General features: G+C 39.1%; 1 protein-coding gene and 3 long non-coding RNA genes across 9 annotated transcripts; 3 read left to right on the forward strand and 1 right to left on the reverse strand.

Annotated features, from left to right (window-relative positions):
- The first annotated feature begins 58 nt into the window (after positions 1-58).
- LOC124197086 (chloride channel protein 2-like) lies at positions 59-7,534 on the forward strand. The gene is made up of 21 exons (XM_046592363.1): positions 59-738; positions 2,493-2,775; positions 2,842-2,970; positions 3,070-3,203; positions 3,272-3,428; positions 3,518-3,572; positions 3,639-3,687; positions 3,766-3,787; positions 3,849-3,933; positions 4,010-4,111; positions 4,197-4,431; positions 4,492-4,654; positions 4,723-4,953; positions 5,021-5,158; positions 5,235-5,349; positions 5,548-5,884; positions 5,988-6,145; positions 6,230-6,356; positions 6,451-6,696; positions 6,766-6,898; positions 6,972-7,534. The coding sequence occupies exons 1-21, from the start codon at positions 670-672 to the stop codon at positions 7,154-7,156; spliced, it is 3,153 nt and encodes a 1,050-aa protein (XP_046448319.1). The 5' UTR covers positions 59-669; the 3' UTR covers positions 7,157-7,534.
- A 236-nt stretch (positions 7,535-7,770) lies between these two features.
- Positions 7,771-10,228, forward strand: LOC124197139. 3 transcript variants are annotated; one of them, XR_006876016.1, is made up of 6 exons: positions 7,771-7,897; positions 8,130-8,248; positions 8,393-8,556; positions 8,627-8,914; positions 9,769-9,929; positions 9,999-10,228. It is a non-coding gene; the product is annotated as an uncharacterized LOC124197139 (long non-coding RNA). The 3 variants fall into 3 exon arrangements; XR_006876022.1 differs by having other exon boundaries at positions 8,407-8,556; XR_006876017.1 differs by having other exon boundaries at positions 8,493-8,556.
- Positions 10,229-11,470: 1,242 nt separating this feature from the next.
- On the reverse strand, positions 11,471-12,640 carry LOC124197152. 4 transcript variants are annotated; one of them, XR_006876024.1, is made up of 3 exons: positions 12,579-12,640; positions 12,002-12,245; positions 11,471-11,613 (listed from the first exon to the last, which is right to left on the reverse strand). It is a non-coding gene; the product is annotated as an uncharacterized LOC124197152 (long non-coding RNA). The 4 variants fall into 4 exon arrangements; XR_006876025.1 differs by having other exon boundaries at positions 12,561-12,633; XR_006876028.1 differs by having other exon boundaries at positions 12,573-12,631.
- A 1,896-nt stretch (positions 12,641-14,536) lies between these two features.
- On the forward strand, positions 14,537-15,101 carry LOC124197167. The gene is made up of 2 exons (XR_006876031.1): positions 14,537-14,722; positions 14,788-15,101. It is a non-coding gene; the product is annotated as an uncharacterized LOC124197167 (long non-coding RNA).
- Positions 15,102-15,349: the final 248 nt, after the last annotated feature.

A 15,349-nucleotide genomic window follows, 5' to 3' on the forward strand; every position in this document is an offset into this window, starting at 1 on the left:
CATTTACTGATGATAATAATCTACTGCAAAGCACAGCAGAAAAAAGTAAACCTGATATCACTTTTTAAAAAGGGGCCGGCGTGATATTGAGACTTTGACACGTGCTACAGTTCGATCCCGGCTCTAATCATTCGCCGTTGTTCGTCACTACCCTGTGGTCAGTAACAAAAGTGCCTGCCTAGAGGTAGTTTGAGCAAGTTTCAAGGCAAAACTACTGCAAAATAAAGTATGGTGGTCTTGATTCTTTTTCCCCCCCATCCAGTGGAGGGGAACCCGGCCGGTGTGTAATACTTGCACCCATGTGTCGTTGGACTCAGTCGTCTCTGAGCGCTCGTGTCGGCTGGTTGTGTGTGTCTTGGCTTCTCGTGGCTTCTACGAGCAGTATTATTTCACAAGTGCACCAATAATAATAGAAATAAATAAATCTAGATAATTGTAGGTACTACTGTAAAACAAACAGTTGACCTTGGTTTTTTAGTTTTTTGTTGGCGTTGAGTGATTTTGATAAAACTTGTTTTTCAAAGCATTTTTGTAACGGCGATTATTCGACTGGCGTTGTCATAATAACACTGCCACCTGGGCTGCTATACAAGCAGTTTGCAAGCAAGCAATTTGAAGAAATCGAATCAATTAAATCAGTGCACAAATCGAGCAACAAAGGCAGAAAAAATGGCGACAGCAGAAGCAAATGACAACAACAACAAAAGTGTTGTGGAGATGGGGTACGAGACGACTTTGGTAAGTTATGTTATATCCTTTGTTTGGATATTGCAAGGGTAGATTTCTATTATTTCCTAAACCACAACCACAGAAAAGGATATCCCCAAAGAAATTGTCGTGTGTTGAATTCTCAATGTCGTTGTCTGTCGGTGTATACAAGTTGGGGAATCTCATTTCCTGTAGTGTGTAACTCTGCAAGTTTAATGGACATAAAAACCAGTGATGGTTTTGATTTCAAGCTAGTCACGTTAAGAATGCATTAAAACCTGTTGGCAGATGCCACAAGTTGCAGTTATAGGGCCATTGTAATACCGACAATAACAAAACAATTTGATGGGTATTTCTTCCCCGCTGCTGGCGATTCGGCGCACGATATCTAATTCAATTGATAAGCAGCTACTGGAAACAATTCCCTTTGAAAAAGAAATCCGACACGGCAAAGTAAAATTACGTCAGCTTTCTCAGCTTCGGTCATTTTTAAAAAATGCAACACCTGCGGCTCCAATAGCTGAATTCAACGCCCCCCCTCCCCCCTTAAGGCTTGTAATTTTTATAAAAGATTATTGTCCGAGTTGGAATTTGCAACAAAAAGACGATGTGCGGTGAATATTCTGGTTTCGTGGTTGGCCGTCACAGTATATAATCTTTTTGAGAAAATACCCAGAAACAGTTTTTATTTAGCTTGCAGCTTGCTCTTGCGCCATGGACCGCTTCAATTTCCGTCTTTTTCGTTTTTCCCATCCAAAAATGGGGAATGTGAATAAGACTAAATGCCCCAAAAATGTCAGCGTAGTCCATGACTTTGAGATTTTCCCATGTTGACGTAATTACCAGTTAATCTAGATACCTGCACACCTTATCGGGCGAGCTTCTGTTATAGTCAGGCGAAGGAAACAAAATTTTCCAGTCGACAATTCCGAGATTTTTTTCCCCTACGGATAACCTTGTCCTTGTTTACCTGCCGAATAACAACCAACAAAATAGAATAATAAGAATGATGAAGGAATAGTACTGGAGGATAAAACGAACCACAGAAAACACGTCTTTTCGTGCTACTCCATATGTGATTGCCATTAAACAACTGAAGGTTAAAGGAGGTGGTGGCTGGCACGGGTTACTAGAACACACTCCCTGTGGTTGCACTGACGTTAATGACAGACACGACCGTAAAATTATGCAACATGGATTGCCTTTTTTTTTCAAGATGATCAAAGCAATGGTCTGTAACGAAATTGTGACTCGGCATAATGACTTTCGTCCTTCCCACTGAATGAAACACCGTTCAATATAAACTGTTACTATGTTTAATTAGTTTGCGCGTACGCACAGCAAAGCATCAGATTTCTTTTCCTGAAGGTTTTGACGTGGGAATCGGTCTTTTTAAGACGTGCCACTCTGGGATTTTTAAAAATGATAACCTCCCCTCGTGTCACCTTTTTCTGTCTTGTCACGCTTTGGTAGATCCCACAGCCAATTTTAAAACGTGACGTCATTTACGACCGCTCTTGTGGCACACTTTCAACTTAACTACTGGTGAAATTTGCAATTCTTAAAATGAGGGTAATGTATGTTAAGTTAGTTTCGAAAGTTATTTTCCCGGGAGAAATATCTATTTACTGTGCTCTACTATTGATCCCCCCATAAAATAGTACTAGAGAGCTTATATGAGTCAAGGGAATTTTATGCATAACAACTGGTAAAAAGGTTATTCACCCTTAGGGATCAATAAACGTATGCAGCATAATAGATTTTTATAATTTGTTTTTCCCCAGATGTATGGCCAATATTCGAGGAGTCTTGGAGATTACGCCAAAGAGCAAGCGGCACAACTTCGCCAACTTGAAAAGAAAAGCATAACTGGAGCCACGATTCGCAGAAAGGAACTGCAAACCCATTATGGCAAGTGGTTCGCACGTTTTATCCATCTGCTCAAGTTCATATGGAGCAAAACGTTCGCAAAGATTGGAGAAGATTGGGCCTTTCTCGCTATACTTGGAATCATAATGGCTTTGCTGAGTTTCACCATGGACTTGGGGATCTACATGTGCTTTACTGGTACGAGTCTTTACACATTTATTCTTTGAGTATTACATTGACATTATCTCATCTTGAACGTTTAAGCTCGAATGTGGATGTACAATGAGTTCACAATCCATCCCGCTGTTCAGTACATGGCCTGGATCACACTGCCTGTCACCCTCGTTCTATTTGCAGCCGGATTTGTATTTATAGTTTCACCCCAAGCAGTTGGTATCTATCCTACATTTTTTTGAAATTTAAACATTTTTCACGTTGGCCAAAAGCCGGCAAAATCTCTAATTTCTATGGCGGCTTTGTTTGATTCTCAAGGCTCAGGGATTCCGGAAATGAAAACCATCATGCGGGGTGTGGTTCTAAAGGAATATTTAACATTTCCTACTCTCATTGCCAAAACGGTTGGACTTACAGCTGCATTGGGTTCTGGAATGCCATTGGGAAAAGAGGTAGTATACATGATACTGTCAATGGTCAAACATGATTTCATACAAGGGCATTGTAACGGGTTAAACAGGGTCCACTGGTTCATATTGGTAGTATTGTCGGAACTCTTCTTTCACAACTACTCACATCGTTTAAAGGAATATACGAGAATGAGTCACGAAAGACCGACATGTTGGCCGCTGCGTGTGCTGTGGGTGTGTCCTGTAGCCTCGGTGCTCCCATCGGAGGTAAAATTTTTGACAAGCCTGTTTTTTATCGATCCATTGCACCATAAATGAACTCACCGGTCTGGTTATTACCTTGATTGATATGATAGGGGTGCTATTCAGCATTGAAGTAACTTCCGTGTATTTTGCAATTCGAAACTACTGGTAATGTATTATAATAGATTAGCTGACAGCAATATTCCGAACTTAATAATAATTTTGTTTTCTAAGGCGTGGATTCTTCTCAGCGGTTTTCAGCGCCCTAATGTTTCGGCTTCTTGTAAGACTATTTAAAATAACTCATTTTACAAATTTTTAATGTATAATAATCCAATTTCCATTCAAATTTCTTATGTAGGCTTACTGGTCCAATTCAGAAGGTACTTCCACTAATTTCAGAATTTTTTTAAACGAGTTTATATAATCTCTTTGTGACTTTAGAAACACTCACGACAGTATTTCCAACTAGTTTCCAAGTTGATTTCCCCTACGATCCTCACGAGTTATTTATTTTTGCACTTGTTGGGTAAGTTTGAAGAATTGTCCTTTATGCTTGAGAAACTAGACGCAATACTTAACGATCAATCATCATCAATCAAAAGTGTGTTTGGCGGTCTGTCGGGTGCCGTCTTCGTTTTATTTCACCGGCGGTACGTCCTATTTATGCGCAACAATACAAGGATCAGCTCTTTCCTCAAATACAAGTAAGCGTTTCATTTCGGATATTCATCTTGATCAGTTAAGACATTATTTTGTTCTAATATATATAAATGATGATCATGTCTGCAGTCGCTTCATTTATCCGAGCATCGTGTCTGTCCTTATTGCCTCACTGTTTTACCCGTCGGGTTTCGGTCGTTACTTGGCCACGACACTGTCGACAAAGCAACAAGTTGGCGCATTGTTTGCCAATTTTACGTGGCTAAGTGACGATTTGTCGGTAGAGCAAGCGGAACGGCTCTCGCATTGGGATGTAGCAAACACGAATCTCTTCGTAGGCCTCGGAATTTTCATGAGTGCTAATGTATGGCAACGTATCATAACCCAAAAATGTGTCCAACTACTAATGACATCTAATTAACAGTTCTTTTTGAGTATCATTGCTTCAACTTTGCCTGTTCCTACGGGGAGCCTCATTCCCATTTTTAAAGTTGGTGCTGCTTTTGGAAGGATGATTGGCGAAGCCATGTATCTTTGGTTCCCGGAGGGTATCCAGACTGGAGGAGTCTTGCATCCTATTTTGCCAGGTGATCTATTTTCAACCGGTTTATTTTAGACTTCTTTTAAATGTTTATTGTAATTTTGTCCATTTTAGGAGGTTACGCTATTGTGGGAGCAGCGGCTTTCTCGGCCGGAGTAACTCATACGGTTTCCATTAGCGTAGTCGTTGCGGAAATGACTGGTCAAATCCAGCACATCATTCCCGTTCTAGTGGCCGTTATTGTATCGAATGCGATATCCACTCTTTTACAGCCATCGCTCTACGAGTCAATTATTATGATTAAAAAATTGCCTTATTTACCCAATATTCTTCCGTCCAGAAGTGGTAATTTACGATCTGAGTTTGTTTTTTTCTACTTTAAATTTTAATGTTTTCTTCTTGAATATGGTAGCCATTCACAGTATTTTTGTCGAGGACTTTATGAATCGAAACGTCAAGTACATCTGGCATGGTATTACGTTTGGTGAACTAAAGAATCTAATCGCAGATAGTCAAGGAATCCGCTCATTCCCGTTGTTGGGTGACACGGGTAATCCACTAATAGATGATTTTGTTTTGTTTAACTAAGCGAAACATGTTCTTAATATTTTGCGGTTTCCATACAGAACAGAAGATTTTACTTGGCTCCGTTCAGCGCGTAGAAGTAATCGCATTATTAGAACGTCATATCGGCGAAGAGCGTCGCTTGGAGGTCGTCGCCAAGCGTCACATGGAAACTAGGTATTTAGGTTACATTTCACAAATAATTTCAGTTCAAAGTGAGGCGCACTGTTTACAAATCTGGTCCTATTTATACAATCCTCTGAATGATATTATTAAAAAAGGCCGCCAACACTGAACTTTGATGTGTCGCCAAGTGTCGCATCGGCGCTTTTGAAGTCTTGCTAATATCATTAATCTTTTGTGGGCTGAATTTAGAAAAAGGCTGATCCGACAAAGAGCAAAATTGGCTACGACTTCAGTCGATCCTCTACCGACACTTGCACCGACGCCTGCACCACTACCTGCTCCACTACCTGCACCACTACCTGCACCACTACCAATCTCTCGACCCGAAGTACCGGCAGTACAAGAGCCAGTTCGACGGAAAGTTTCGCGTTTCGAAGTAATCACGTCGCCTAATGTCGTCGCCACTGTCATTTCCGAAACTGGAGCCCAACGATCAGGAGTGCCTTCCGAACCGCCAGTGGTTACCCATCCATTGTCTGATCCTTTAGCGGTGACTTGTATTACTGTCGAACCTGACGATAAAGTGGTGAGTAGTTCAATGTGCAAACAAATGATGATTCATTGTTATCAACCCTTTCCAAAACAATTCTTTTAAATTAAATAATGCATCTTATTTATCATGACGTTAGGAATTCCAACAGAGCTGTGAACCGCAACCCCAACGACGCATCAAATCTATTCTGAAGAGAACCAACTCGTTTACTTTTCCTTCAGGAGAACGACCGAAACCCGCCGCTGACCATTCGGCAATCACAACTTATTCGACGGTGACTGGAGCCGAAGGAAGGTATCGTATTTAATTATTTTACCCTTTGCGATAGTTGATGAAATTAGGCTAATCCGCGATTTCATGTTGATTTCTACCGTGAAGCAAATTCCGTAATGTCATCGAAACCATCCTTCGACCAAAGCCATCGGATTCTAATGACGTTGACAAATTCAGTTTCTTCAATAGCATGACGTCGATGCCAGACAGTCCACCAAGTTTCAGGAGAAAGGTCAGTACCGTATTCCATTTGAATTGTCGAACTTGGTGGTCAAAAGAATCATTTTTTCACCTCGATACTTTGCGTACCAACTCTTTGCTTTCAGGGAAGTCTTTCATTCAAGAACAAGGAGCGAAGTGCTGATATGTCCCCTGAAGAAAAAGAAGCATGGGAGGAAAAAGAAATGCTCAAGAAAGTTGACTTTAATCAATGCTTGATAGATCCTGCCCCTTTCCAGTTAGTTGAACGAACCTCATTACTCAAAGTCCATTCCATATTTTCTTTACTTGGAGTCCACCACGCTTACGTTACCACTCTCGGGAAACTAGTTGGCATTGTTTCTTTAACCGAGGTAATTCCGACTTCCTCAGTGTATTTTAGAAACGAAAGAGATTATCATGCATTAATTTCCTTTCGACAGTTGCGCAAAGCGATTGAAGACGTCAACTCGGGTGTTCTCTTAGGAGCGAGCGCCCAGTCAACAGGTAACGTGTCGTCGGAGCAGAGCATTGAAGAAGTGGCGCAAAGTACCACGGAAAAAGAAAGCGAAATAGGTAACAAAACGGCATCATTTTTATTATTGGATTGCTAAATACTCCATATTGCGTTATTTTCTTCTTCTTGTAGTTTCACAACCAGCGCCGGATACAGAAAACTATGATTCACTGACAACTGCATCTTCCCGTCATGTTAAGTTTATGTTTTTACGAAGACTGTCAGTCTCACCTGGCGCAGAAATGACCGACATTAATGTTTCAGAGGGCAGGAGCAGTTCTCCTGCTTCGAATTCTCGCGGTGATAATCAACCTTGAGGTACATTCTCGAGCGTTCAGAAAAAAAAATTTTAGTATCAAACCTTTTTCCATCTTCCACTCAATTTTTTGAAACCCTGTTTGTACCCACCCATTTCTAATTCATGACGGTTGATTTCCTAACTGTTCATTTGCCGTTTGTGTACAGTATGATATGAATGCAATTTGTTCCTCGAATGCAGCCAAACCCAGATTCGAATCTTTCACTTTCTCAGATGCTGTCTTTGATTGGTATTCCTAAGGTGTTGTTTTTCCTTGTTCCATTTAGTAAGGAGTCCTAGAAAATGGATTTTTAAGAAATTAAATTGTCTGTTTACAAGCGCTGGTCGATATCTCATTTGTTTGATCGTTTTGTACAAATACAGTTCGCTAAGGCAATCTCCCGTCTACGGGATTCTGTACAAGATTTTTTTGGCATGGGCTCGCACCTCGTCATAACGTAAATTTAGATTCATTTTTTAGAATTTCATACCTTTTGCTGGTTAGTATTTCATTAATTTAACCACACGCTAGACTACATCTGATTTTTTTAGTTGTTTTCTATTTGAATGCGCTCCAGCGAGTATTCCAGCATACAGTACAAAATGTTTTCAATTTTTACACTAGGTGGCGAGCGGTGTTGTTTTTGTCGTGGCTATGTCGTGGCCATGGCGAACAAATGTCGAAAAAGTTGTTAGCTTTTTTCTCCGTGTTCGAGTGTTTTTACGGATCACATTCAACCATATTTTTAATATGTAATAAGTAAGTCTGTAATTCTAGACTGGTCACCATAGTTTATCATTATACACAACTCTGTATTTTACTATTAGACTAGATGATACATATTGGGTCTGTTCTGCTGTCCCATTAGGTTATATTTATGGATCAGTCCCAGTTTTTTAAACAACAAGTTGATTATTTTACTACCAATACCAAGCACATTGATGGCAATTAATCATAGACAATGTGATTTAATATCTTTTTAATTTTTCAGGTTCTCTCTTGACAATTACGTAAATGGTACTTCCAAAACAGCTGAGTTAATCAAGTAGTGATCATTGTTGCATTCCCAACAAAGAGCATGCAGCAAACTTCAGAAAAAGAAAAACAGAGGTAAAAAAATGGCAACAATCAAGATTCTATTTTATTTGATATTATCACAGATATTATCTGTAAGCTCTGTTTACATTGAGTTTTGACTTTGAGGATTCATCAGGTTGACAGCCGTTTCAATTTTTAAGTTTATTTTTTACTTAGATTTGGCTTAATAGATTGAAAAAAATTTTTTCAAAGAAAAAGTAAAAGGGCAATAACACGATCGACTAAGTTCTTTGTTTATTTACCCGTTGGCTGCTAGCCTGCTACATTGAATTTCCCTCTTTGACTTCGGGCATGCTTCGGGCCCGCTCTTTTGATTCGAGGTATTGCTTGGTGTCGTTACAATCTTCTTGACATTTTTTGTGTCTAAAGTAAAATCCATTCTCATTTCAGGTTATTCCTGCGCCGCTATTCAATAGATTGAATCCTTTGAACCTGACGTGCTATCATTAGCCATACTGCTCACTTGCCTCTTTCGTCGCTCCGAGGCATGGGGGCTGGGGCTGTTCAGCCTGTTCCAGCTACGCGGCCAGCATCATTCAACTACCCAACCGACTTGTACTACCCCTGCTCTAAACATAGCACGGAATTTTCATCTTCAGATTGTTTGGCCGGTGTTCGATGTGTGATGGCGTTTCCTTGACGACGACGAGATGCTGATTTTGGGGACGAGAATATTAAGTGAGTGTCGAGTCTTTTTTTGTTATTGTTATTTGTTTTTTGTTTTTTTTTTGTTTTTTAATTGGTTGTCGATGAGATTGAGCAGGAACGTTTTTGTTTAAGCATTTCTTCTTTTTGACGTTAGATGGCTATAGCAGACCTTAGATCGTTTTACTTTTTTATAGCTGTCATTACTGTCATTACAGCTGTCAGTTACTTTTATTTTGCACATTCCTATATATATATTTATCGGAGTTAATGTAAGAACATTTGAGGTGATTTTTGACCGTTAGGATTCTAACAACAAAGCTCACTTGTTAGATTTTTGATAATGTCATTTGTGCTTTTTGTCTACTTCCGGTTTCTGAATCAGTTAATAGTTCAGGAAGTATTCGTTTGACAACCAAATAACCAATTATTCGTGATCCTCGTGAAATTTGGGGTCGATTACATGTATCAGTAAAAATATCGGAAAATCGGCCAATTTTGGATTTCGATTGAAACACATGAAATCGACCCCAAATTTGACGGGGGTCACGAATATCTGATTTGATTTGAAGACAGCTCAACAGTTGAGAAGCTATCGCTTACTTCCGGTCTACTTCCGGGAAATTTGCATTGAACTAGCAAGTGTTTTATCTATATTTCTCAAGGTGTCTTTAAGGTTTAGGTTAATTTAAGTGCGCTGTTCAAGTTTTGTGAGTATTTTAAAGTTTTGATTTGCTCTTAAAGTCTATCTATAGTATCTAATGTTTAAGAGACGATTTCGAGTGCATACTAATAACTGTTTAATTATTCTTTTAGATCTAGACGTCAAGCACATTGTTGACACAAATTTTAACCACGATGACTTATTTTTCTTTTTTTCTTTACAGGTTCTAAACTACAGGTTTCTAAATTTGCATGACAGACTTTATGAGAAGCCTTGTCCTTTGAAGAAAACGGACAATGACTATACAGTCAACAAGGTCCCTTGTTTGGTAACTCGTTGGCTGCTACCCTTTTAACTTCCTTAAACGGGCCCTCTTGATTTAAGGTATTGCTTTCTGTCGCGATCTTATTTAAAGTTACTGTCATCCAAATAAATTGTTCATTCTGCTTACAGGGTAACTCCTTCGACCTTCACTACTAATCGTGGACTTCATCGATTGGTGAAAACTGACGAGAGAATGCTGTGATTCAAGACTGATTAGTTGTGTAGTTGATAGATAAATAACAAGTGCATATCTGGGCTCCCTTCTTTTCTGTGGCCCCGTTTCCCTAACTAACCACTAACCAACGCCCGCCGGTGGTCACTCACCCGCTGTGAAACCAGGAGGAGGGGAGGGCTCTGGTCGAACGGGGACTTGGAAGGCGCATGATCCGACGAAAACTTTTAGAGGGTCATGAGTCTAACCCGGAAGCCTAGTATGACTAATCGCTCCCCAGTAAAACTTGCCTCGCACTCTTCTCTCCTCTTCCATTTCCAGGTAATCTCCCTGGATCTACGCCGACACTGCATGTGCGAGTTTTAGCAAGCAATGCGTCACCCAATTTGACAAAAAGTGATGGTTTATTTTTGCGGAAAGTGCGTCTGACGGTCAAAACAATTTCTAATTCAACAGTCACATGTAGAATTTTGGATCTATTCTACTGGTACAAATCACGATTCTTTTATTTTGATTATTTATGAGATGTGTTAACAAAAATTGTGGTTAGACCGAAAAATAGAACTAATCCACTTTTTCAGAATATCTTGAAGTGGTTTTAGATCACTTAAGTGTGTTTAGATTTTCTTGTGATCTCAAACACTTCAAAGTATTCTGAAAAAGTGGATTAGTTCTATTTTTCGGTCTAACCACAATTTTTGTTAACACATCTCCTAAATAATCAAACTGAAAGAATCGTGATTTGTACCAGTAGAATAGATCCAAAATTCTACATGTGACTGTTAAATTAGAAATTGTTTTGACCGTCAGACGCACTTTCCGCAAAAATAAACTATCACTTTTTGTCAAATTGGGTGACGCATTGCTTGCTAAAAAGCCTCGCACAAAAAAAATTGTCTTGAACCGGACGCTTTGTTTATTGAATTATTAATTTTATGTACGTTCCAGAATACAAATGGGTTTTACATGTCATATATATAGTTTATTCATTCAACAAAATTATACAGATATTACAAACATTTGTGGGGAAATTGGGGTTGAAGGAATAGATGTTGGTGGAGACTATGGGGTTTGAGGAATAAATGTGGTTGCATGGGTTGGTATATGGATGTGATTAACAAAGGATTTTATTTCTACCTCATTAAACCAACTACGACTTCTTGTTAATGAAAATCAAATGCCTCCCCCCCAATCTCCTCCTAGTTGGTTTCCCAATCGCGAAGGCATGTTTATTATTTGTTCAACGTAAAAATTCCCCGTATTACTATTTTTTTTTCATTCTCAACATATAAACGGTTAACTTCATAAACGCAAATAGCAATTAGATAAAATACTGGATGTAACTCCAGTAGCATAACACCAGCGATTCAACACCAAGGAACTGTTTGTTCCTTTTCAACAAATTAACGGTTGTATGCATAGACACAAATAACAATTAAAACTGGATGTAACTTTTGTGCACAACACCAGCAGTCCGGCACCAAGGAACAGCAACAGTATAACTCGATGCAAAAATTCTTTCACCAGTGTAGGCTGCAACAACATGCCATATTGGAAAGCAACATCACTAACCTATGACCAAAATTGAATTAATGTTTGCATCAATGGAATTTTGTTATTAAATAAAAAAATGGAGTTAACCCAAATATTCTATGGCAAAATTATCTGATAACTATAATTGAAACAAAAATTTACATGAAACTAGATTACTCATTTAAGATTTAAATACAAATTCATTTGAAATTTGTATACTCTGTAGCAAAACAAAAACATTCTACAGTATCTGCCTATCTTGTTAAGAAATTCCTCTTAAGCAATCCATAACTCAATACATATGATCGAAGGAAAGAGCAGTTGACTTGATGATATCCCCAAATGTTAAAATTAACCAATGTAAGCAATTATAGTAGTCCAAGCATGATACTTCCCCAGTTAAAACTTATAATCTTTATCAAATTACCATTTCAAGAAGGCTTCTTGCAGTTCTACTAGATGTCCAACATTTCGGCAACCACAACACAGCATGATCCACTGTCAACTCAGATATGGCTTATCCAATAAGACTTGAAGCATGGAACTCTCCCACACTCCAGGACAACATCGGAACCAAAGACTGCATGCAACAGCTCAATTTATTCACACCTTTCACTGGATGACTGCAACAAATCCACGTACTGCAACAAAGAAACCCAGACTTCACCTGGCTATTGAAAAACAAAATCAAGTTACTATCAAGGAACAGAATCTCATGTCATGCAACAAAACAAAAGAAGTATGAAGTTAACTATACAATCTCTAGAATTACCATGATAAATCTTACAAAGAAATCTGTAATTGTCAAGTTTTTCAAACTTAAAAATAACAAATGTAAACCACATTTCCATCGTCTTAACTAAGCTGGAACAACATGCCATTTTGGAAAGCAAAATGGCTGCTATGTAAATGTAAAGCTATAACCAAAATGAAATTAATCGTCAGCATCAATTGAAATGTTACATGGAACAATAAATTAATGTTACATTATGTCATACTCGTACTCGAGCAATGCAGCTAACTGGGTTCCCTTTCTCTCAGAAGCCACGAATCAACTAACAAAACAAAACATCAAGAAGGTAGAGGCTAAAGGGCTAGGCCTAGGCGGCTAGCCTACGCACAATAACTAAAGATAAACATGGCCACCAGATGTCAAGCTATGAGCCCATAATCATTAAAAAAAATACGAATTAACGACCATATCCATCAGGACTTCATTTTAGAGAACATTTCAGTCAGGCATTAACGAAGACGTGATAAATTTGCGTTGAAACTATTTGCCGGCCGGTCAGTTGCAAGAAACGGATGGTCGTCTTTCAGTTCGAATTTCATTTACTTAAATGTCAAACTGATATATCCCGTGTTGTTTCAACCACGTGAAAGCGGATGAGGCACCCGTGAATAAACCCGGTAGCAATTAGGTAATAGAGAAACAAAAGAGAACTTGGCGAATTTTCAGTACACTATCACTTCATGAAACTAAACAACGTTTCGATACCTTAGAACCAACCAAGCAGTCAAGCACCAACGAAGCAGCGGTTGGCACAGTGGACTAGATGATCGTTGGGTCATAGCAGAGCTCTTTCCGAAATCGGTAGACGAGTTAGAGATGAATCCGTAATTCTCCTGGCGCGAATCGAAGGACGGAAGGGTGCCGAGTGCAAGGAAACAAAAAATGAGGTAAACGACGATCTCCGTGTCCATGCCGATTTGCCTCACGTTCAGTTAGAATGTTCCGGTGAGTTCTCCCTATGATGTTCAGCAGATGGAGGCCCATCAACACTACCGTGGCGGTGCCAAGGAGTATCAATGTAGGTTGGGGGCCAGCAAAGCCGCAGCAAAGCAAGTAAGTAGAAGGATAACTTTCATGATGAGAACTCTGATATACGACGGTTTAGGTTACGTAAAGGCCACTGCCGCCGAAAGGAGCATGAGATTGCCCAGATGAACCTTAAATATTTGTGAAAGATCGTTGAAAAGATGGAAATTGAGTTACTAAAATATTACGTTGTACCTAAGAAGTGAGTGCCAGAATCAGGAGCCGATCTCTCAGTGTCGAACGGGTAAATAACGCCAACAATAAAGTTGATAATGACGGCCAGATTGAAGAGAATTTGATTCTAGATGGACATCGGCGAACTGACTTGGAGACTCCAGGCTTTATGAACCAAATTGCAGAGATAGTCTTGGACAAGAATTACAGTCGAGCTGAATTTCTAGTGAACGGCCTCTTTGTTTCTTGTTCTGGCGGTTTTTTGTCGTAATTTCTGATTAAAAGTTGTTTGGGGATCTCAGACCACAGGTGGGCGTATTTGACAGGTGTGAATGGCTCTTGCAAGTCCAGCATTGATTCAGACATGATTGATTCCATAAAACGTGAAGCATGGAGCTCTTTCACACTTCAGGATAACACCGCCACCAAAGACTGCATGCAACAGCTTAAGGTGCACATTAGACTGCAACGAAGAAGCTCAAACTTCACCTGGCTGTTAATCCTACTTGAAAAAAAAAATCAATTACTATTGCGGAACAAAGTCTCGTGTGACATAACAAAATTACACAAGTAAAATTAAAATATTGAATCTCTCAGAATTACTTTTAAAATGTTACAAAAGAATCAACAAGCTTTTCCAACAAAAAAAAACACAGTTCAAACCAATGGAAATTAAATCATGTAAGCCACATTTCTGGTCTTAACTGAAACTGAGAATCCACTGAGAAGCAAGTCTAATCAGTAGTCATTAACAAACAGAATCTGTAACCTTATAATTAGAAAGTTTTATCAACATAATTACCTTAATAGTTCTCAACTTCTTATGTGTTTCTGCGAGTGACGAAACGTTAAAGCAGGTACCAGGTAGGCCTACACATAAACGCATGGGCATGAACGATGGGCATCACTATCACATCACTAGGCGTATCGAAAACAATGGAGGATGTCGTCTGCATTCTGTAACGAAGATGCAAGCGCCATCTAGTGGACATAATTTAAAACCAATAGATTCCTTGTCATCCATATCAACAACGACTGGACGGAACGGGAACGGCTGGATAGCTTTCAGACAGCTCAGCTTCTTCCGCCCGACTATTATCCGCTGACCTGCTCAGCGGTTCAGCCATAGAAGCTGACAATTATGATGGTCCCTAGGTTGCCATTTTACAGTTCTCAAACAACTTCCATTTTCCACAATATTTGTTTTCTAACATTTCCAGATTTTTCACTTTTTTAATTACCATGAAATATGACGCACACGACAGTCTGACGACACCATGAGCCTATGACCATATGGCAAAAGGTATAGCCACATATTTGGGAGCAGGACCCTCCCATCCAGCAACCTCCAATTGCCTTTTTCTCTGGAAGTGCTTATTAAACAACCTTAACAAATAAAACATCTTTCTATAGAATTATATGAATTTTACTATTTCGTATTACAATTAGAAAAAAAAAGTAATATAATTGTCACATAGTCTTTGTAACTCGAAAATACCTCTTCCGCATGGCAATACATCGCACTTTCAATTTCGTTACTGAACATAACTTTCTGAAAACTTTAAGCATTATTGGTAGCGCTCATCTTAAGTGACATTTCGTAACGATATCTAACCTACATTTTCCCCTATCGAATCGCGATATTCGTTTCAACTTCAAAAAGAAAATTTTCGAAAGGAGTGATGATCAAATATCGCAAAATTATAGTCCCCTATCGATTTGCAGCAAACACCAATTGAAATGCCTATCGTCAGAAGATAACAATCGTTATCTGACGTATTG

The sequence above is a fragment of the Daphnia pulex genome, chromosome 1 (assembly GCF_021134715.1).
Source record: "Daphnia pulex isolate KAP4 chromosome 1, ASM2113471v1".
NCBI lineage: Eukaryota > Metazoa > Arthropoda > Branchiopoda > Diplostraca > Daphniidae > Daphnia > Daphnia pulex.